At 35.8% G+C, this 25,012-nt stretch overlaps 1 protein-coding gene across 2 annotated transcripts in view; it reads left to right on the forward strand.

The window, feature by feature from the left end:
• LOC108708385 (cilia- and flagella-associated protein 47) overlaps positions 1-25,012 on the forward strand; it is a 221,168-nt gene that overhangs the window by 65,889 nt on the left and 130,267 nt on the right. The window contains exons 24-35 of one of the 2 annotated variants that reach the window (XM_041582354.1): positions 988-1,088; positions 4,983-5,142; positions 6,962-7,160; positions 7,904-8,110; positions 11,522-11,622; positions 11,829-11,972; positions 12,853-13,072; positions 13,686-13,898; positions 17,511-17,592; positions 19,725-19,865; positions 21,958-22,144; positions 24,767-24,864. In XM_041582354.1, coding sequence (XP_041438288.1) covers positions 988-1,088; positions 4,983-5,142; positions 6,962-7,160; positions 7,904-8,110; positions 11,522-11,622; positions 11,829-11,972; positions 12,853-13,072; positions 13,686-13,898; positions 17,511-17,592; positions 19,725-19,865; positions 21,958-22,144; positions 24,767-24,864 — 1,853 coding nt within the window. The remainder of the gene's footprint in view (positions 1-987; positions 1,089-4,982; positions 5,143-6,961; positions 7,161-7,903; positions 8,111-11,521; positions 11,623-11,828; positions 11,973-12,852; positions 13,073-13,685; positions 13,899-17,510; positions 17,593-19,724; positions 19,866-21,957; positions 22,145-24,766; positions 24,865-25,012) is intronic. The other variant, XM_041582355.1, reaches the window with a different exon arrangement.

The raw sequence follows: 25,012 nt of genomic DNA on the forward strand, positions 1-25,012 counted from the left end.
CATTAGGAAACAGCCTACTTACTTGATGCTATAGTAGCTAAAACATATTTCTGCAGCAAGAACTCTGGAATCAGAAAAGCAAACTGGGAGCCCTAAAAATCACTTGGATGCCACATCCAGCCTTAGGGCCTCCAGTTGGACAGCCCTTGTGTAAAGGCTAGAATTTGTGTGTGCACTGATAGTCTTATCTGTACTATTCACTTACTTATTTCTATCAATGCATTTCCATATTTTGATGTGTAAAGACTATAGGGCTAATTTATGTCCACTGGGCAACTTGTTCTGTTTCTCACATTGAGTTGTACCTAAAACCACTTTCATGATACTTGGGTATTGCGGGTATTGCGGTGCTTGGTGCTGCTCGGGACTTTGTTGCCTTCTGTCCCATATCAGGCACAGCTGCTCCTATTGACACAGGGGAAGCGTGGAGCTACTGCCACCTCTTTACCGGCCGGTAGCTCCAGGTTTCCTTTCGTGCCCTGCATCAACAGGTGAAGCACACCTGCACCTAAAGAATTGGGCGCAGACATCACTCACACAGTGAACACAGGTAATGACGCCAGGCTTTGTCACAAATCAGGTGCATGTTTTCAAAGTGCATGAACAGTTACACCCATTGCGAATCAGGCACAGTTGCGGGAGGCACAGCACAATTGCTTCAAGAGAATAACCCATTTACATCAACAATGATGCCATCAATTCTGAGATTAGACACTGCATTGTGGGGGAAAACATGTTGATTGTGCTTGAAGTTACACTTAGCTCACTGTGTCTAAGTAAGTGATTGCACTATTATGTGGATGTACTGTATGTGTGCGTGTACATATATATATCCATTCTCACACTTGAGAAATAGTACACTGTTTGCATGCCTAAATCTAATAATAACTAAAAGCTAAGAAGAACATCTAGTGTACTGCACTGCTAAATGATATGCGATTGGTGCTCTCCTATATCACCTCTTAATGTTTATTTCTTTGTTAACAGTGTTGCTGCCACTGCTCAGTTTCTCTACCTTAAAACTAGAATTTGACCTGTCATCCGGATTTTTGGACTTGGGCATTGCAGATGATTCTCTTTGCTCTCAGGTAGGCTTGTTTCATGTGTAAGGCACAGTATGTTTATAACATAAACAAAGTTTGTATAACCACCAGCATTTCAGAAGCACATTTTTTCTTTATTACTTTGCAAAAATACTGCAGTGACAAGATATTATAATACAAATGTTGTGCTACCTGCCACTTCCAAATAAAGGAACCATAGAAGGTATACTAAAAGCAAGCAAATCCACTCAAATGTGGTTCCTGGGATAATAGTGAAATGTAAATCCCATCATACCTAAGGCTATGTGTAAAATTGCTTGATAGTTGTGGCTAGTAATAATAACTGAATAAAGAGACCTCAGTAAACCAGAGACAGTCTCAGGAACTCTCCAGTCTAGAACCAGGGTGTATATTGGCTGTTGTGCCTCCAGGATGAGCCACAAGAGGCAGTGTGGTTTTGACTTGGGAGGTATTAAATGTTTCCCCAGTCTTTGTTCCCTGCTAGCCTGCATACAGTTGCTCAATTAAGGGCCTATTTAAGGGTGCTTACACATGGACATTTGTTTCATCCTCCTTTGGTTGACTGTTCATACATTCCACTGCTAGTGAACACAGGAATGCAGCCCATGTTTGCTGATCAGGCTGTACTTATTGAGGCACATGTAAGCCCCAAACTACAGAGGGATGCAGGAACAATCACTCATGTGAAAGGCCCTTAAAGGAACAGTTCAGTGTGACACAACAAACTGGGTAAATATATAGGCTTTTCAAAATAAAAAATATTTCTAATATAGTTAGTTAGCCAAAAATGTAATGTATAAAGGTTGGAGTGACTGAATGTGTAACATAATAGCCAGAACACTACTTCCTGCTTTTCAGTTCTATAACTCTGAGCTAGTCAGCGACTTGAAGGGGGGCCACATGGTACATTTCTGTTCAGTGAGTTTGTAATTGATCCTCAGCATTCAGCTCAGATTCAAAAGCAACAGATATGACCCATGTGGCCCCCCTCAAGTCTCTGATTGGCTACTGCCTGGTAACCAGGGAAACCAGTCAGTGTAAACCAAGAGGGCTAAAAGTAGTGTTCTGGCTATTATGTTAGACATCCAGTCACCCCAGCCTTTATACATTACTTTTTTGGCTAACTAACTATATTAGAAACATTTTTTATTTTGCACAGGCTATCTATTTAGCCAGTTTTTATTTTTACACTGAACAATTCCTTTAAGCCTGCCACTTCCAATACACTGGGCTGGATCATTCGTATTGACTATTGCAAATTTCTGTTAATTTTGCCTTCCTCTCCACAGACTCTTACCACTCCTATGTATAATAAATGTCATGTTGATAGACCCACACCAACCACCCTTGCTTGCCATACTACCCTAACATTATCTACACTGGTTTCAGTTACCTTCAAGGATAAAATTTAAATGAGGTTTCGAATTGATTGTATATTAGGGTAGTCACAAAAACACTTGTTACACCATTCTAAACACCTACCCCATAAGCCTGTACTCATTACCTTTTCACACACAAGCATTCAAGGCTTCGATGAAGCTGCACCCCTTTTACAGAATCTAATTATTTAATCTAACGTCCTCAATGTTGTTAAAAGGAAAAATATACCCCATTGTTGACATAAGCCCATTCACTTGAGCTTATGTAGAAAAGGTACACAAAAAACTACTACTACTTTTTGATTCCACAGATTGAAAGGAAGCCATGTAACTTGTAAGAGCCATTTTGCAACTATCTTTGGCTCATGGTAGATTTCTTCCTAAAATTGCACATGTGATGGTGTGCACAGGGACAGATGGATTGCATTCCTGTCACTGCACTTATATCTGGAGTGTTAGGGGACTGAATCAGTGGTTTCTCAATTTTTTTTCATTTAGATCCACTTTACAGAGATGCAGTGTGATAAAACAGCAGGTTCCATTCAAATGGCAGTGGGCTTCATGGTTCATCTGACCTTGTTAATGTTGGTTACATATTGTTTTACGTCAGGCTGAATTCACTGACACAGATAGTATGTAAGAGCTTACTGTAGTTTCTCACATTATAGCAAAAGTCACATAAACTTTGCAATCTGCTTCTATTTGAACTTTCAGTAGTATTCCCTCTGCACTATGAATTCATCATCCATGTGTGGATTTCTTCAAGCTGGCACATGGCACCCTTTCAGAGCTGGCTGTAGCCACTGCAACTGGCACCACTTTTGCTTTCAATAATGTTTTTCCCACAAGGCAATTAAACTACACATAAACATAGAATCTAAAGATTTAGTGTGCTGGTACTTCTCTGTCAGCTTTATAGATTCATAAGCTACATAATTTAAGGGGTTAATTGTATAGTTTTCTATAAATTGGCCTGCACTTCTTTATATCAACAATACAAAATTACATTGAGACCTTCATAGAGCAACAGTAACACTCAAATCAATAGCCTAAACCTGCCATATTGTTTGCACAGTTTGCTTTTTATAGTGTTTACACTCTTTTATGCTATTTGGTTCACTTAAAATATTACTATGTTCCCCTCAGTGCTTTGTTTTGTTAGCCATTTGAAAATACTTGACTCACATCTGTGGTGTTTCTCTGCAATCTGTTAGCTAAATGACTGTACAAGAGCAGTAAGAAAGTTTGGCACATCTTCCCCTCTGTCTGAACCTCTTGTTTTGAGAGTGTTGTAAAACAGTAACATGAGTGGAATATAGATACTTATGTTAGAGGGGTGAACTTAGTGTAAACCATAGAAAAATTCACCCGCTTTCCTATAGTATTTTAGAAATATTCATAAAATGGGTAAAAGTACGAGTTCACCATATGATAAATATGCTTCAAAAGGGTAGAGTTCACTGCAGGTAGTCAGAGTTAGTGGAAGAGTAGTGAAAGGAGCAGCTGAGGCTCCAAAGAGGAGGAAGAGAAGGACCAGTCTCCTGGTGGTACCTTACCCAGATTAGGGACCCAGAGGAAAGGGACTAGGGTAGATAGAGCCCAATACCTTGATGGAACCTGGACCCCAGTGCTGAAAATTTGTTATAGTGTACTGCATCCCAGACTCAAGGAGGAGCCAGGGAAGGTAGGGAGCTGAAGGTGCCCAGCAGCCTGGGACCCAGAGGTCTAGCTAGAATACATTGTGTGTAGCGAGCATCACTGTGGAAGCTGTGCTGGTGAATAAAGAGACATTCCTGAGTTCAACTGAGAGTCATGTGGAACCTTGCGTTTATTTGCTATTAAGCGTTTAATACAACCCCTGGGCGGTAATGGTGTTGTGAATGAGAGTTGACTAAGATACTGGACAACATGTTACATCAGCTTCATAGTTACAAGTTGGGGGCCAAACCCAAAACCAAATTAACCCAAAAAATTTTTTAGTTAACTTACAGTCTTGGATATTTAGTTCTTACAATCTGCACTTTTTGTTCCCAGGAAGTGAGCTGAACTCTTTGTCTACTTTTAATAGGCTGCTACATGATTTTAATTTACTTCATGTTACTTATAATGGAGCAGCATAAGAGATCAATATATCCCTTGAACAACTTTCCCCCCTCATAAGAGTAATATATAATACAAACTTTAAATCAGTAATATTTTTGACATTCCAAAGACAGTGTGTAGCCACTTTCCAGTCCAGTGAAAATGAATAATGCAAAAGGAAACATCCCGTAGAACTTGAGATTTGATTGTGATTCATCACTGAGTACTGTATATGCTGCTTCTAAAAGCTTTTATAAATCCTGGAACTATTTCCTTATGTGTTTTAGAGGTAAGGTTAGAAAGAAAGAATGTGCTCTGTTGTCGGGGAACACTGTGCAGTGTTACTATATTCATTTTCTCAATAGCATATTAGTACAGTGTACTTTACCTTTAAAAAGACAATAATGCCTGTTCTTAAGATTCATGTAACCTTGTGTTTACCCTCGTTTGTGCACAGGAGATTGAACTAACCAATATCTCAAAGAAAAACGTGACATGGAAGTTTAATCTTGATCGGGCTGAAAAAAAGATAGATGATGGGATTTTCAAGTTCAGCAAACATTCAGGGACACTTGAACCAGGCCAGAAAAGCAGTATCGCTGTCAACTTCTGCCCTTGTAAGAAACCTGTAAAATGTTATTTAAATTCATCAAAATACCTTTTTTATGTTGAATAATTAAAGGAGATTTAAAGCCCAATAAAGAATAAAGATAGAGATGCTACATATTCTGTTTTGTATCTGTTGCTAGGCATTGAATATCTGTGCCTCTTAGATGCTGCCATTTGCTCCCCATCTTCTTTTCTTCTGATTTCATAGCACATGCTCTGGGCTGCTGTTATGGACAAGCTTACGGTCCACTCACAATTACATAATTCAATAGTCAGCCGTGTAGCTTTAGCTTCAATAACAGACAAACCTTATTTTCTGCTTGATGGTTTCTTACGACCCCCAAGCTTAGCTTCTTAACAGAAGAAGTCACATGTTTATAAGACTGCTGAACCACTTTGCTGGGACATTAAGTTTAGTAGATAAAATACAGCATCTGTAGCCATATTCATGTTTACGCTTTATTTCTTTTTTAAAGCTTTGTTTTCATAGAAAAACCTTTTAGGGGGGCATTTTACTGACTGTTTAAGATGTGTAATATGGATTAAAGCTTTCCTCAGCAAACACAAAAATGAGCTGGTGTAACCTGAAAATACAAACTTCACTACACATGTATATAAGGCCACTTCACTTTTCCTGCAATGGTGGTGTTGGTCCTCCGTTGACCCCTGCAAGGTCCCTCAGCAACAGCAGTAAATTCACGGGTCCGCACACACACTATAAATCTGCAGTCGGGGACGTGGCCCCTCTTTTTATTAATATTTCACCACAAAGATCAACGTTTCGGGGATTCAACCTCCCTTCATCAGGATAAACTCTCAAGTGTTACACACACCTATAAGTGCAAAGCCCCACATTTTCCCACAATTCAGTGCTATACCATACACCTCAAATTTGATATATGTAAGGGGTTAAAAATTTGAGGTGTATGGTATAGCACTGAATGTCCCCGACTGCAGATATATAGTGGGACATTCACTAAGATTCGTTATTGCGCCAGCGTCCGCTTCACGGCACTTCGCCAGGTGTATTTTCGCCGGGTGTATTTTCGCCAGCGCTATGCAAATTCACTAAAATCCGAAGTTGCGCTCAGGGAAAGTGTAAGGTTGTGAAGTTGCGCTAGCGTTAATTCGCCAAGCAAAGCAAAGTTATGCTAGCGATGCTTAATTTGCATACGGCGCCAAATTGAAGTTACAATGGAGGTATATGTAGCAGCACTACACAAGCCTGGGAAACCTTTAAAACAGCAAATAAAATTTTTATTTTGCCCTACACATGTGCCCACTGTATAGTTAAGTTGCCATGAGTTAGGAAATGTAGGGGGGAAGGACGGGAGCCCCAAAAAATTTTTAACAGCCCATGCACATTGTATGCACTTTCTGTATTGTTTATAAATATTAGTAGTATCTGATCGCTAATAATAAAAAATGTATGTAAATTGCAACAGTGCTCAAAGAAGCACCCTGAGTACTTTATGTGAGTTCATTGTTTGGGTTTAGATCTCCTTGAAAATTTGAGTTTTGTGAAATAGAAATTGTAGTAATAGTAGTTCCACCTGGTAATGGCATTTTAGTCTTCTATAGGTGGCCCAAGGAAGATTGGTTATTTTATTCCAAGTACCTATCTTTCCAAAGATGGTGATATACCAGCTTTGCAGTCTGATAAAAAAATATTTAAAAAAAAATGCTTGTTAGACCTTAATAAATGCACTATTCATGCAACATTTTATGATCCAATTTAGATTTAAATATGGTGAGCTGTCACATATCTCATGTTTGTGCCATCTGTAAATACACTGATTCATTTTATGCTTTCCAAAACCCTAACAGCTGTCCCAGGGGGTTATTTTGCTGAGATTCAAGTGATCCTGAACAACAATCCTGATAGCCATTATACTCTTCTGCATCTGCATGGAATTGTCAGAAAACCAAGGCTGTTGTTTAATCCTCCATTAGTGATTCTTACTCCAGTCCCTTTGGATACAGAGACACAAGCAATTGTTGATATAACTGCATTAGATTTTTCAAGGTAAAAACAAGGTCTCATTTTTATATACTGAAATGTCTGTTACAGACATCATAAATCTGCATATCACATCATTCATTCAAGTGTTGAAAGAGAGTGTGTGCCAAATGGTTCGGTCAAGCTGGATTCATTTGTCCCATAGCATTTGGCAAATATTCAATATTTTTAACATTTATATATATATATATATATATATATGGATCAGCACACACTGTTGTTTTGTGAAGCAATAGTGTTTATTTCATACAAAACACATTTTTTATCCCATATATATATATATATATATTATATAAAAACAAGCATATTTAATATAACTTATGTAACCAAAAATACAAAAATATCAGGACAGCCTGTGTAAAATGCCAAGTTTGAGCCAGGCCTAATCCTTAACATCAGTGTTCAGCCTCTCAAATACTACTGTTGTTGAATGAAAGCAAGTCCCACCAAAATGTTCCAAAATCTAATACAAAGTCTTCCAAAAAAAGGAGCTGCAAAGGGAAGACCAACTTCATATTATTAACTTTGGTTTGGAAATGACATGTGGATAGACAGGGGTACGAATCCTTTTGCCATATAGTGTATTAACCAATAGAATATTTTAGTTAAGCATAAGGCCTGTATTCAAAAAAAATCTACCATTTCATTGTGCAAGTATTATTTTCAACCCTGTTGGTTACTTTTAGTCAGAGTATACTCATTTTGCTTCTCACGTAACCTATATTTTTACTTTGTGTGTTTTTGCAAAGGAAATCAATGTTAAAATGTGAATGCCCACAAGTGGAACTGGACAGTGGTGAGCTGGCAAGGCCATTCTCTATAGAATTCCCAAATGGACAGACTGTTTCAAGTGCAGGGGACAGAAGTGAAAAGCTTATTTGCCAAATCAGTTTTAAATCTTCCAGTCCAATCTCTTGCTTGGTCAACCTATTATTTACTGATGGATACAATAACCAGTAAGTTTATTGTTTCTATTCTATTATTCTGTTATCTGTATCATGACCTAGATGTTTAAGGGATGATGCTGCCATCATAAATTGCATCCATTTCTTTTGCACAGCCTATTTATCTCTTTTATTCTCATTGGTAAGACAGTTACAGGTATTTCAAGAATTTTTCAAAGTGAAAAACCCCAGTACTATCATAATACACAAAAGCCATGACTATCCTGTAAATTATATCCTTATAAATGGCTCTTAGTGGTCATCAGTTATAAACGGAGCTTAGTGATGTCATTTCTGTCACATGACTCACTGAAACTTGTGTATTATAATATAAAGTACCCCTTGTTGCAAAATATTAGGATATTAGAAGTTACGTCAGAGTTTCATGACCTGTATACAAGCCTTCAGCCTTGTGCTTTTATATGGTCATGGAACTCCACGGTGACTTATAATATCCTTATATTTTACAATAGGAGGTACTTTATTCACTATATAATGTACTATGAGATATTGTTAACAAAGTAAACCCTGTTGTATGTTCCCTAATCACTGCAGTTTTACAAAAATACACATACTGTACATATATTAGGTATGACCAGCATTTCAGCCATTTCTACATTGTGGTGATGGGCACAAGGCCTCCCTGCTTTTATTGGCATTTTCCTGCAACATACATTTTTCCCATTGACTTAAACAGGGGATATAACAGGTATAAAGTGGTGTAAAAAAATAGCTTGTTTAGAGACTCATACATACACAGACACCGTTATAAATACCAAGACTTATTTCTTTTTAATGCAGGATTTCAAGTATCGCTATTTACAGTGTAAAATTTCATAAATACACCATTTATTTTACACCAAACTTTACATGTGATCTGAACATCAGGAAGCCTGCTTATTCTTCTCTTATGGATTGTATCACATACAGTAGGCCTTGTACGATCATACAACCCGTTAGATATATTTTATAGTTTTATACAGATATGGGACCTGTTCTCCAGAATGCTTGGGACCTGGGGCTTTCTAGATAATGGATCATACCAACAGTCTACTATAAAATCATGTAAACATTAAATAAACTCAATTGGATTGTTTGGTTTCCAATGAGGATTAATTATGTCTTATTTTGGATCAAGTGCAAGGTAGGAAATTATTTAAAAAAAATGTTGAATATTTTATTATAATAGAGTCTATGGGAGACAGCCTTTCTATAATCTGGAGCTTTCTGGATAACAGGTTTCCAGATAACGGATCCCATACCTGTATTGCATATTTATATTAAAAGCCTATCTCACCTTTCAGATCCTGGGTCAGCTTAAAGAAATGTATGGGTCATACTAAAGCAGTACAGTAATTTCTGTTTCATAATGAGTCTGGGCACTGTATTTTGCAGTCTAACAGGAGTTTTTATGTCCCTTTGTTTCTTCCAGCTACATTCTACTTTAAGGGGCAAATTCATCAAGGGTTGAATATCGAGGGTCAATTAACCCTCGATATTCGACTGGGAATGAAAATCCTTCGACTTCGAATATCGAAGTCGAAGGATTTTGCGCAAATACTGTAATCGTACGATCGAAGGAATAATCGTTCGATCGAACGATTAAATCCTTCGAATCGAACAGTTCAAAGGATTTCAATCCAACGATCGAAGGATTATCCTTCGACCAAAAAAACTTAGCCAAGCCTATGGGGACCATCCCCATAGGCTAACATTGGGTTCGGTAGCTTTTAGGTGGCGAACTAGGGGGTCAAAGTTTTTTCTTAAAGAGACAGTACTTCGACTTTCGAATGGTCGAATAGTCGAATGATTTTTAGTTTGAATCATTCGATTTGTAGTCGAAGTAGCCCATTCGATGGTCGAAGTAGCCAAAAAAACACTTCGAAATTCGAAGTTTTTTTACTTCGAATCCTTCACTCGAAGTTAATGAATTGGCCCCTAAATGTTGCTGCTCTATTGTTTTGTAGATAACTTAGTTTTGTTAATGCCACAGCTGTTCTGGATTACTAGAGCTGTTAAAACATGACAATAGAGTTCTGTTATTTCATAACTATACTTTAATTCTGTTAAGATTAGACTCTAGACATGATTTGAATTTCATGCTTTCTTTGGCAGAATTGCAGGTTAGGAGGTATAAAGGAAAAATGAAGGAAAGAAACCATAATCAATTCTTTAGCATATATTTAACACTATATTCATGTTTAATCTTCTAGCTTCTATTCTTAGAGATTCATTCCACCCATTATTGTATTCTTTGTGCAAAATGCCGGTGTACGTAGTATTAGAAACATAGATTATAGCAGCCAAAACAGAAAGAATCTTCTGGTGCAAAGCAGATTTTCAACATCTCAGAAAATGTTCAATAGAAATTAGCTTCCTTCTCTTACGAGTTTTTCATCCTGTTTTTTTCTTCTGAAACTTGAGCTTTCTTGGGCTACCAGCAGGTTGCAAATGTGGATTCACATAATATATTTAATGACTATTGCCTATTTTCTGTAACTTCTTTGCAAGTGCACATTAGGGAAATAAGTATGCAAGCAGCAGAATGCTTAATGGGTAACAGAAAACAAATGCATTTGCCTTTTTCCCCACAAGATGAATATATGCAGTGCATCTTGCATCATTTCAGCATCTTTGCTTTTTAAACACCAGGAAAACCTAGTTCACTGGAGGAGCCAAAATGTTAGATAACCCCACCCTTATGAAATACATCATAGGGGCAGATTTATCAAGGGTCAAATTTCAAAGTTAAAAATACTTCAACTACAAATTAAAATACTTCTGCAGTCGAAGTAAAATCGAACGATGGAATGATTAAATCCTTAGAATCGAACAATTCGAACAATTTTTATTGTACGATCGAATGATTTTAACTTTGACTTAGAAAAATGCTGTACAAGGTCCCCATAGGCTAACATCGGCAGGTTTAATTTGGCGAAGTATTGAAGTCGAAGTTTTTTTAAAGAGACAGTACTTCGATTATCAAATGGTCGAATATTCAAACTATTTTTACTTCAAATCGAAGTCGAAGTAAAGTCGTAGTATCCTATTTGATGGTCGAAGTATCCAATAATTACTTTGAATTTCAATTTTTTTTTTCTAATTTTGAAATTCCCTCGAATAAAATGATGTAAGCATTATATAAAACTTTGCATATATAGTACATACAAGTCAGAACGAATTAATTGTTTCGAAATCCAACATTTCATTAAGGCCATATTGAATCAATCTCAATAAATCTGATATATCTATAAACTGTTTACTGGCATTGATAGTAAAGATTTTTTTATATTCGGTAAGCTAATGTTTACTTCCTCAAATGCAATAGCTTTTTTTATTAAATGACAAGGCCAAAACAATGGCATGCAAAAAAAATAAAAATAATTTCAAACTGCTTTATGTCACATTATTTTCTTTTTCTAGGTTTCCGCTCCAAGTTTCAGCAGTAGCTGAGAACTGCATCCTCACTGTATATCCTTACCTTGCCTACCATCGCACAGATCAGCAAGTTATCTTGAGAAGTGGTAACTATTTATCTTTAAGACAGTCAATGAAAATAGCTCCCTCCAAAGTCACAACATTTCTATTGATGAACAATTATAACTTTGAGTCTTGTGTCCCTGGTAATTTTAACTTACTAAATGAACTATATATATGTATATATAATTAGACAAGGGGTGCCCAAACCTCTAAGCTGATATATTTAAGACCACATGTTTATGTATTTTAGCACACAATGGTAATGGAGAAAAGGGTTATGGCACTGGAGAGGCAATTTTGCGACCTTGCTACATCCCAGAAACACCATCTCAGAGCACATCATCCAGCTCCCTTGGAGCGGCTACCAGCTCAACATATGAAGAATCAATATCAGGTATTTACCTATGCATTTCCACTTCATTTTAAGACATTCACATAATCTACTTATAGCCAATGTTTTTTTATTATTTGCTTCAATTGCTTGTTGTATTAAAAACATTTTCTTACATTATTGTATGCAAATACTTTTCCATACTTTCATTAAAGTGTTGAACCCTGCACTTTTATGCCTTTTTAAAAAGGTGTTTCAATACAGCTATAATTCTGCTGTTGTTGTTAAGTCAAATCTACATCCATCAGCTAATAATATACTCTTGCAAAACAAAAAAAGTTGTATTTAGCCAGTTAACATTCTTGGAATTTACTGTATCAGAGGATTTAATTCCATAAGTCTGGCACATGCACCTGGGGGCAGGACTGTTGCTAAAGTTTATGGAAGGAGATGTGGGACTCTGATCTGCTGAGTCAGGTGAATTTTTGGTTTGCTGGTCATTGATATTTACTCTCTAAAAGAGAGGTGCAGTTTAGAAAAGCTTCCTGTCCTGGTTAGCTGATGCCTTTTGAGTCTTTTTATACATCTTCTGCCAATCATGGAAATCTTCATCAATAACTTGAATAATGATTCATGTATAATTCTCATATGAGTTATCTTCATAATAAATCGTTTTTCATTTACTCTAAAAAATAATTAACTACAATTTTAACCAACACCTTCATTTCTATTCAAGTTAGATGACACCAGAGAGTTAACATTTTAAACAACTTGCATTTAGCCACAAACAATGGCCTCAACAAAATAAATGGCAGCCAAGAAGTAACACTAAGCATTGAACTAGAATATTTTTTTTACACTTTCTAACTTTTGATATATGAACCTGTTGATGTTTCTTTAAGTTGTAAATAAAAAAAGCCATATTTATTTTTGTATTTTTCAGAAGATGAAAATACATTATCTAATGAAAGATTGATGAGTGGCGAAAGAGAGGGTGAATATGGAAAAAACAAGGATGTGTTTGAATTATCACTTTATCCTGAAGAATACACTGATGAATGGCTATTTTTCCAGAATGTTTTGGCTGCAGTTAGAACGTGGTTCAGTATTTTTGGATGGCCAAGTGGATGTAATCCCATCACAATTCCCCAGTCTATGTGGAGGTAATGTATATCTACTCATCACTCTATCTAATGGCATCAACATTACATTTTTCCCTTTTTGTAGAAAGGGTCAAAGGAGAGTAGGAGTCTGCCTTTCTGGTGTATTTTGGTTTGTTTGCAGTCTGATTTGTATTTTTTGACTGAAATATAAGTAAATCACTTATTTTGACAAAAGCATATTTTGGGCTCTGTGCATATGCAAGCAGCAGTATTTCTGGAAAGCTGTTTATATATACGTTTGTAAAGGAAGCGATTGTACATGTGAAATGGTGCATTTCAATTCATCTAAATAATAATTGCCATAGAAAATTGCCAATTTCATATGTTTTGCTTCTATACTGTTTGCAGAAGAAAATAAATTGCACTTATAAGATTACTTCATCTCTTTTCTAAACAACAAATGGCAATGTCAGAGGCTTCTAACAACATTTTAGAGACGTACTGTAGATGTAGATGAAAACAGCTTTTTTGATGGTGGGGGACAAAGAAAAGTTTTACTGGCCCCTGTATTATTCTTTGTGATGTATACTTACACATATATAATTAGGACACATTTCTATTCTTTCACTAGAAGAAGTTTCTAGGGGAATCTAACTTGAGTTTGTATTTTTAGCAGTGTTTGCAAAGTGCACATGAAAAATTCTAAAGGAAATGTAGCAAAAACCATAAATCTGGGCAAGCAGACAAAAACCATTTATGACATGCTGTTATACTTGAGTGGACAGATGTTACCTGGAATTACTGCAAGTCAGTCATTGCCCTCTAATCCTACAGAAAGAGTTCTACAGCTCCACTGGCAACATGCTACATTTCTTACTTTTCTCAGGTAAGCATTTACATATTCGGAATGTTTTTTATATTAATTTAAAACATGCTCAAAATTATACCTTAAGAATAATATATAACGGTTTTTGAGTAGTTTGCAATAGTATGCTCTTGGTTGTGTTAATGCAATAATGCAGTGAAATAAAATTGTATGCTAATATTGCCGTGGTATGTTAATGAACCTTTCTTTACTATATATTAATCTAATTTTCATACATTGGTTACAGACCCCTCTCCTGGGTAGGCATATAGGAACATTGAAAGGTATAAAGGGTAATTTACTTACTCAACTGCAGTGTGCAAAGTGCAATCAGACAGAATTACTATTTTTTTTTACCTCAATGCAGCCTTTACCCCCAGAATTGTGTTCCATTGTGACCACAAGGATGAGATGCATCTGCTGCAAATGCGGCAATGTGTCAGTTTTCAGTATCCTTTCATGCAAATCAGATGCATTTGTGCTAGAAATTGGCTCTGGCCACTATGGTAACCCTGGAGCTATCACAGCTTCAGACAGGTTTCCCTGCATCAATGGATGCATATGCATAAAATCATAATAGGAGGAAGGACAAAGGCACAGCACTATGCACAACTATACAGAATTGCAAGGAGTAATGTTGGGCGCAAGTACCTTTTAATAGTGCAACAACTGTGGCAAACTATGCATGACCCCATGTTGCAGTAAGTAAGCAACCTCTATTGTTTAGTACAGTTGTATATGTCCAAATACGCTCAAATTCTCTACTTGTACAGGGCCTCATTGTCAGGGCCTATCAGCTCAAACAGGCTGGAGTCTGGACCAAGGAGGACGCTGGTGTGCAGACTGGCAGGAAAACTCCAGTATACAGTACACAAGGGGTTAAGTTGCTCAAAGTCCAGGCAAAAGGGTCAGGGCAGGCAGCAAATCAACATCAAGTCAAACTCAAGCAGAAGTGTTAGGAACCAAGAATCAGCAGGGTAATTATAGTGCACAGCAGCGTAACAATGTGCTGCCGACCCCCCCCCCCCCCCGCCCGCCAAAAATTTCTTAAAGGACATGTAAAGCCTACATTTTCCTACCATGTATATAAGTTGGGCATATCTTCCCCCCCCAAGCTACATCTCTTGTACTGCATATACCACATCCATTTGCCAGCGTCATCACATAGCTTTCACCAGGCAGCCATGTTCCCTCTGACACATCATCAGTAACACTGACATCTGCAAACAGGACATATATGCTGTAAAGTTCATGTAATGCAGAATGCAGGTTTACACAGGCACAACATACTTTGATAAAAAGTTCTGCTCTGGTTGAGCACTGTAATGTTAAGCTGAGCTCAGAAGAGGTAGTTAGGAGAGAAAAAAAATAGGATCAGACAGCTAGAGCAGAGTTTCTATGGGAATCATTACTGCTATCTGAGTGTGTTTAGTAATCTGAGCTAAGAAGAACTGAGCATGCTCATCTGTCAACAGCCAAAACAAGTGGGTTAGAGAAGGAAAATGATTTCTAAGTAATTAAGGGGATGCTGCAGCCTTACTGTTAACCTTTTAACGACCAGAGGGGCAGGTATCTAAAGATTTCAAAAAGGCTGTTCATTTATTACATTTATGTGGGGGAGGTTTACGTGTCCTTTAAGAGGGAACCAGCCCAAACAGTCGCTCTTGTTCAGCCCCCCAATACCCACCTGCCTGCCCCCCTTTTATCTGGTTCCCAATGCTCTGTGCCAGCTCTCAATTAGTAGAGCAGCTGCAGAGGTGAGATTTGCGTAACTATAATGGAAGCAGGCCCTGTGTCACGGGTCTCCTTGTTCCCCACCCCCTCCCCCCCACGATCGTTGGGTCTGCTTCCTCTATAGTTACTCCACCCAGAAACTCGCTTATATAAGACCTATATTCCGGGAATTGAACGAGGGTCTTTGGCATCCTCTTATTTTGAATTTTCTTGCTGGAACACGACATGCTGATGAGTCCATGGGCAATGGAGCTCTCATGACACTAATGTAGCCAAATGGATAACTATACCTCTGCACATAATTGGTACACTGTCTTAGTTTGATGGAAATAGCTATAAAAATGGCACTGCAGCTATTTGAGTGCCAACTCCAACAGTTTCCTAGCAGTCTGCTTTTTATGCACAGACCATTGGAGCAGACTGTGTAAACACCTTCCTATAGAACATTTTTTAAAAGTTAAAACCAAGGTGTATTTCTTTTCTCTCTCACTTCTTACAAGCTAATTTAGCAGACAGAAAGCAGGATGAAAGTTTTCTACATTTTATTGCAGAAGTGTAAGGGACATGTTTGTGTTGACAGTAATCATTAAGATTTTTAGAAATTAATGAAATCGGACAAGTACCATGGTACTCAACTGAAATCCTTTCTACATCAATTATACAGGCTAATTGTCATTAATTAAGTAGAAGTTATGTGCAGTAAACATTTAATGACCCTTAAATGCAGGATATGTTATCAAGAGGAGTATTCGATCTTAAAATTGCATCTTAATATAAAAAGTAAATGCCTATACTTCTTTAAAATACAGCAAACAACTAGACCATTATATTTTTCATAATTGCGTTGTTAAAGGGGGCCTGTCAATTATTCAAAATCCTATTTTATCACATTAGTCAAGCATAATGAAATTTAACTACACTGTATAAATGATTTGAATCGTGTTTCCTTTAGTCTGGGAATTCATAATTATAGCAAGCAGGTAGGAGCCATTTTGTGGACACTGTTATTAAGGCAAGCCTTGCATCATCTCAGAATCTTGTTTGTGCACCAGAATGGGGGTCCTGATGTCCATCCCCATGCACTGGCTACATAATTAAATGGTGAAAAGAACGGGGGAATGTGGGTCAGCAGTGACATCTAGGAAGTGCTGAATGGAAACTGAAAGTAATTGTCTGCCCTGCCTCTATGCCTAAGGCATAGAGGAGGGGCAGACAATAATTGATTGACAGCTGAGATTTTTAAATGAGTTTACAACAGCTATGAATGCTTTAAAAAAAATAGAAATGGGATCTCATGTTTAATTTAAAAAAGACTCTTATTATACAGCTTTTTATGTCAGGGTGACAGGTCCACTTTAAAGGGCAATAATGCCCCCTTTGCTGTTTTCTTAAAAGTTTAGCCAAATATAGAATTGTAAAACCAATGGCACACACAGGCATTTGAATCATTACAGGGATATAACCTTGCCTGTGAACAAATAGAATTAATTGATTGCCATGCATCTCCCTGAAAAGCCTGTGGTTATTACCATTCCCCATGGTCTATTCTCCCAAGGCTTGGTTCTTCTGCCTGCAGGGGCTAAAGGCTAGCATCTTATACTTCCACATCTATCAGTGTTCCATGCTGGTCCCTGCCTGACAATGCACTATGATCTCTTCAGATTTACAAGGCATTATTGAGTTATTGTCAAAATTGGCTGTTTTCTTTTGAAAAGGTCTGAAGAGAAATGCTATAGTATAGCTGAAAAATAGTAAATATGGAATTAGGAATTCATATTGTATAATATGGGGATTTTAGTAATTAAAATAATGTAAGATTTCCTGTGCTACATGATATTTGAAGTGGCTTTATTACATATTACATCATTAATATTGTCATGTGTATGGTCACTCTTGCAGAAACCAAGGAGCCTCTCTTCCTTACATCAAGCCAGAATTCTTGTTTGAACCTCTTGATTATGAAAGGTGGCTGCAAGTGCAGGTACAGGTAGAAATCGAGCTAACAAACCATCCTATTTCTTTTTCATGTAAACATCTAGGGCTTATGCAATAAAGTTTTAAACTTTGCAGTACCCATATTAGACAATTACATTTTTGATGTAAGTGCTTTCTAGTTACTATGGGTTGCTAGATCTGGTGCAACATTTTCCTACATACTGTATAATGCCTAATGTAGAATATGTAATGGGAAATTATTGCTAAATGCTGTTTAAGTGGTAATTTTTCATGTTTCTCAGCATTGTGGCAAAGCGGTTAGCATGAGTTATGTTTCATTCCTAAGTGATAAAATAACAACAACAACCTTGAATAATGATATAATTATGATATTTAAATATATTCTACCCATTGCTGGGTTGACTGATGTGTTGGCACAGCATGCTTGTAAAAGCTGGATACTGTTACAGTATGTCACCTTCCCTTGTATTTTAGTTTAAGCAAAGCTTAACTTATGTAATCAATATAACTGTTTGCCTGGTTATTAAAATACCCTGTGGTTTATTGAAAATGTAGAGCAGAGTGCAACACGTACAGTTTATCATAAATTCATCAAGAAGTTAATTTATTAGTGTCATCATATGTGGTACTTTGCAGGCGATCTAAACCCCCCCATAAAAATAAATTCAACTGGAGAATCAATTTTTTCCACATTTATCAAAAAATTTTACTGTTAGGAACATTTTCCTGACAGTCAGGGAAGTTTTTATGGAATTGCCATATTTATTGCAGATAAAGTGGTCAGATTGTGCTTGTCTGCTTAGTGCAGTCAAACGCTATTCTGATGTATTAGGTGGTAGTGCTTGGTAGTGCTCAGCAGCTACACTGGGCACTATTATTTAAAATCTTTGTTCCCTAATGACTTTCACACGTGGAGAGAAAGAGTTCGGAGCAGTATAAATCTTCCCAGTGCAGAAAATAAGGTTTACCTAGCATTGACTATTGATCAATTGATTAATACTCTGTAAAAATTAGCATCTATTGAAGGGTGCAGCAGTGTGTGTGCCAAAAGTCATAATAAAGTGTATTCTATCATTTGGGTTAAACTGAGTTTTATATTACAGTGTGACTAATAAATAGGCAATGCCAATGAGATATACCTTTATCTGATTGTAGTCATTTTATAATCTCTAAATTGTACATTATTGTCCCTTCAAATATATCTGATCTTTATAGAGGTAGTAAAGGGATGAGCTTTTATATTTTACAGAAAAGATACTACGGCAGGAATTAAAAAAATCCAATAATTGCTTGCTTAACAATGTCTTTTAAAACCACTTCAAAATAGTAATCCAGCAACCTTGTTCATTTCTGATGGCAAGCATTACAATAATTGCATTTGAAAAGATTGTTAGATCTTTTCAAACAGATTCTTGCTATGCAGCAATGCAGCTTATTTTTGTTCAGATGAATTCATTTTTTTTCCAAAAGTATCATACCATTTTGAAACTGTGGTTATTCCACTAGTTTTCACTGTTTCCGAACACAGTTATTTTCAAGAAGGTCATAATCCTCAAATACAATAAAACAGCCATGATGATAATAATAGTAATTTTTGCAGGTCTGTACACAGGCTTCATTATCTGCAGAATACAGCTAACTCTAACAAAAGAATGAAATGAATCACTATGACCTTTCATAACATATTGCAGGATATCGTTGCAGATATAAGTTATAGCAATGCCTAAAACTTTTTTTTTCACATAAGAGAATCAACTTTAAATGAAGAATATTTGGCAGGCATAAACTAAATTCACTGTCTTTTTAATACCAGCCCAGCAGAAACTAATTTCAGTAGTTTACATGCTAATCATATGACTATTTTCATTGCCAGAACCTTTACAAATTAGGAAAATTTCCTAAAGCTCCTGAAGCAAAAGTTACTTAGCTACATAGTTAATTCGGGATGAAAGATTAAAAGTCCAACATTTTAAAATGAACCCCAGTGCACATATGTACACATATACAGACCTATCTATATACATACAAAATCACATACAGTATATATATATATATATATATATATATATATATATATATATATATATATATATATATATATATATATATATATATATATACAACTTTATTTGAAGTGATATTCTTATTCATTTTTAGGTTCAGATTAAAGAATTGCAAAACCTAAACAAGAAGAATATGGACAAACAGGCAGAAATCAAATTGCTTGAAATAAATAGTTCTACATTTCAGTCTTTAAGCAAGCGTGTTTGGATGGACATATTGCTCCAAATATACAAGGTGAGTACTGAAAGCCCAGTCTTTAAATCATAATAGTTGCTGATTTGTACAAGTTTGGTTTAGTTCAGAGATACTTTCATTTAACGGCAAACTAGTGAGGCAGCAAGTAAAAAAATACAAAAAGTTTATTAGGACATATTAGGACATTACCTAACGCGTTTCGTGCCTGTTGGGGTACTTACTCATCAGCCTATGAGTAAGTGCCCCAACAGGCACGAAACATGCACCAAATCCTGGATTCGGTTCGGGATTCAGCTAAGATCCGGCCTTTTTCAGCAGGATTTGGATTCGCCTGAATCCTTCTGCCCGGCCGAACCAAATCCTTATTTGCATATACCTAGCAAAACTTTGTTAACTTATGCTTACTCCAATTCAGTGGGTAAATAATGGTCATATGTATGTCTTTATTAGTGGTGTTGGTGAAATGTGGCCACTTTTTATTAAAAATGTCCAAGGAAGCAAAATGAAGACAACAGAGATCATTTATTGTCCTAGGTCATGAGCCCACCCTAAAACAAATATGACATGAGCTTTATATGTTAAAATTTTTTAAATTGGATATGTTTCAACTTTTGCAACTTGTAAACATAATATAACTTTACATATGAAATGCCAGCATTTTGACTTAGCTTATAACTTTTTTGGAATAGAGCATATGATGTCACTGACATAATAATGTTGATTATGTTGCTTCATTGTATCATTGTATAGATACATACGTAATAGATTTTGGTCAAATGGGGAACGCATTTACATTTTTACGTTTAGATAAATTAGTGTATTTACAGTTGTTATTTCTTGGCGAAATAAAGTAAAAGTTCTCCATACATTTTGTATATAGCGAAGTTCATATACAGTTTTGAATACATTGAATTTCATTGTGGTGTTGTGCCCTGAGTCCTTTGGTTACATAGCAAGTATTTCACTCACATACATACATAGTTACATATTAACTGAGGGCACACATTTTAAATTGTAAAATCAAGAGGTTAAACTTGATAAATGTATACACAATAGGAAAGAAGGAAAATAGGAAAGAAGGGATGCGTATTTGTGTAAAGAATGCTTTTCCCCACCTCTCCATCATGTTGCCAGCCCTGATTAGTTAGTAAAAGTTCTTAGCTGTCTTTAGATTGCTAGTAATCCTCCCAACCCCTTTCAGAGACTTGGTGGAATTTCAGTTGATACACCCACTGTTCCCATTCACATAGCAACACAGGGCATAGTGAGAACATGAACATGTTAAAATCCATTTGCAAACAGGAAAAATACATCTTCTAAACCATCATAGTTTTAGTTACTGTCCTAGGCAATGCATATAGTTGACCCTTACCTAAAAGATCACCTTGACAACATTGGCATATACTGAGATTACCTTATAGCCAAAAGCAGTAACTAATACAGTAGAGTTCATTGTACAGCATCAAAGCCCCTATAATGATTATAATCATGATGCTCAGTGGAGCTCAGTTAATTTGGGTTGAGGCAGCTGATGCAGCATCAGTAGGAATAACTTGTGCTTTTTTCTTATCTCTTTACTACTGCTAAGCTCTACTGAAGATTAGAGCATGTCATAATTATAGTAAATATTTTAGACCCCTCTCAACTACTGTACAGTATATCATTAAGCCCCTCTACAATAAGCAGCTTTCACTTGTCTAAATTACCAGCAAAGGATCACTGAAAAATCTTACCAAAATGAAAGTATTCCATTCCTAAGATAAAATGTTTTTTTTACCATTTTTAATGTGCAACGTCTTGTCTTGTACCTTTTGCTCATAGCTCTTCAACTTTAGAGTTTAATCTACTTAATATGTGATGCATAATTATTTAAACTGTATTAGTAATGATGAACTAAGTAGACTTAATTTTCATTTCTGCCAGCCTTAAAAAAAAGCTAAAAGTGTTCTTTGCCTTTTCGTGCACTGCAATATTTCCACATTATTTATGTTTATTACTAGATTAAATAAAGTGTTTCATATCATGTACAGCTCTGGAATATTGTTCTTAAAAATGGATTGTTAAGCAACAAATGATGCATTTTGGGTATAAAACATTTTTATAATTTAACTAATATACTTTTATTTTCAAGGTATTGATTCTCTCTCGTGTCACACAAAAGAAAAGGGATGATGATTATGTTAGTGAGACTATGCCAAAAATTAATTCAGAACCGTTGTCAAGCAATATATACTCACCTTCAGAAAGAATATTACTTACCTGGCTCAACGTAAATTATGAGAAAATGAGAAAAACAGTATGGAAAGATTGTCAAAAAGGTATCTGAAAAACACTTTAACCACATAATTTTATAATCTACTTCAGAGAAAGCTTTTTATATGCACTATAAGGGGCAGATTTATAAAGGGCTAAATTGAAAATCCAAATTCAAATTTTTATGGACAAAACTGTCAAATTTGGCTATGGTGTTATTAAAATTTGATTCAAGTTTTTTAAAGAATTCGAATTTGATTTTCGAGATTTATTATACTCTGGCCCTTTAAGAACTCCAATTTGACTATTTGCCACTTAAAACCTGCTGAATTGTTGTTTAAGTCAATAGGAGAGGTCCAGGGATCAATTTGGAGTTGTTTGCAGCCTTCCTGACATTCAAGTTTTTTTTCTGAGAAAAAACTCAAATTGAGTTGTTTAAATTCAAATCAAATTTGATTCAAATTTGATTTGAGTTTTCGGGTCAATTGCTTCATCCAAATTTAAAAAATTTGATTTTTAAAACACATTTCGATTGGTCAAATTTCGAATGTATGGGAGTTTAGGGTAGTTTTTAAAAACTCTTTGTTAAATGTACCTCTTAGGGGAAGATTTATCAAGGGTTGAATTGAAAATTTGAATTTTCAAAATTTTTATGGTCAAAACTGTCAAAAAGACTAGGGAGTCTTTCAAATTCGATTTGAGTTTTTAAAAAAAATTGAATTTGATTTTCGAGATTTATCATACGCTGGACCTTTAAGATTTCAAATTCAACTATTCGCCACCTAAAACCTGACGAAATTGGCTTATTATTTTGTCTTATAGTTTTTTAAATATTTATTAAATATCTAATTATTTAAGTGAGGTTTTATTAAATATCCAATATAGTTAAGTGGATTTGGTTTTAAATAAAAGCAATAGTTGCTCTTTAAGGCAAGTGCTACAAGAAATAATTATGTATTTTATTTATAATTTACACTGTATGCAAAGAAACATATTTATGAAATGTTATACAAACAATATTATTAAGTGGAATGACAGGATTAATTTCCCTGGTAGAACTGGATTTAGTATTCAGTTGCATTTGTTAACCATACTTACGTTTTGTATTTTTTAAAAGTGTTTATTTTATTTCCTGAAATGCCAATGTTGTAAAGGTCAAACATGATTTATTAAAAGACCTATTTTGGAGAAAAAAATATTAGGAAATAATTCCATGTAGTTTCTGTTTAACTAATGTGAATTATATTTTATTAAAAATTGCTTTTCCTGTGCAGCAGGCTGAGGGTCAGGGATTATAAGGCTTTATATGCAGTATAAACCAGAAACTAGAGTACCACATTTCAAAAAGATAATTGGAAAAGAAGGAAAACTAATTTTAATAGCTTCATTAATGTGATCTGTATTGTAATCTATTTTCTCATTTCCTGTAAACAGATACATTTGATACTAAATTGTGTGTAATACAGTTTTTCTCCGGATGTTACTTGAATAAAACGAGTACATAATCTGATGTCTGCTTTACAGACAAATATAACTCCACTAAAAAAGAATATGATGATATTGGAACACTCAAGTGCTAGCACACAAATATTAAAGGAATACTGCCATCAAAATATAACCACATACTTATAGCTAAACATAATGTAATATTTCAACTCATGTAGTTTTTAGATACCTATGCTTTACATTTGAAGTTGTTATGGTCACATTTTGTGGTTCGTTGGGGATTTCCTTTTACTATAGTGGATGTTTTTGATTCCTGTTTAGCTAGAAAACATTAATCTGTCAGTGTACCACACTCATTTGCACACGTGAATGTTACAGTTTTCTTCCTGTCACTTCATGTCTGACTTTAATTTTGAGAATGCCACACTGGCCCTAGCTTTTAGATAATCAAGATACTCAAGATATTTTCTCCCTTGACCATAATGTAGCCCTTTCTTAGCCTTGAGACTTTTCAGTGATGTCAGCCTCTCAAATATAATTTTTATTGGGTTTTTGACCATTCCCTTAGAACACTCAATCACTCCCTTTAACCCCCAGCTCGGTTATGCTTTTTATCCACTTAGTTACATAGTTACATAGTTTACTTTACTGCTGTACTGCAAGTTGGAGTTATATTATATGCCCTCCATTTCCGCCTAGCAGCCTAACAACAGAACAATGGGAAGGTAACCAGATAACAGCTCCCTAACACAAGATAACAGCTGTCTGGTAAGAACAGCACTCAATAGTAAAATCCAGGTCCCACTGTGACACATTCAGTTACATTGAGTAGGAGAAACAACAGCCTGCCAGAAAGCAGTTCCATCCTAAAGTGCTGGCTCTTTCTGAAAGCACATGACCAGGCAAAATGACCCGAGATGGCTGCCTACACACCAATATTACAACTAAAAAAAAAAACTTGCTGGTTCAGGAATTACATTTTATATTGTAGAGTGAATTATTTGCAGTGTAAGCAGAGTAATTTAGAAATAAAAACGACATCATAAAAAGCATGACAGAATCCCTTTAAGCACGTGCTCTAAACATGTTAAATATTGTGCCTGTAGATACATATAGATACAGATGTATGTGACTTCAATGCGCCAAGCCCTTAATACTCCCTGTGTCTTGGGGAGTGGGTAACCTATTTGAAAAGAAACCTCTTTGAAATGATTGTATGTGATAATCTATTATTTTTTTAGGTGAAATTCCTCCAACAAGATGGATAATAAACTTTGACAGGGACCTATTAGATGGTCTTGTATTAGCTGCTCAGATGGCATCCTATTGTCCATTTTTAGTGAGTACTATGTCTTCTACAATAATTCCATTTCACCTTTCTCTCATAAAAAAGAAATCTACCCCATGATATTATTTAACTGAATTCTGAATAATTCCACATCTTTCCTTTCAAAATCTACATTCCCAAATGTTACTTTTGTTGGTGA

The sequence above is a fragment of the Xenopus laevis genome, chromosome 2L, assembly GCF_017654675.1.
Source record: "Xenopus laevis strain J_2021 chromosome 2L, Xenopus_laevis_v10.1, whole genome shotgun sequence".
In the NCBI taxonomy this organism is placed as follows: Eukaryota; Metazoa; Chordata; class Amphibia; order Anura; family Pipidae; genus Xenopus; species Xenopus laevis.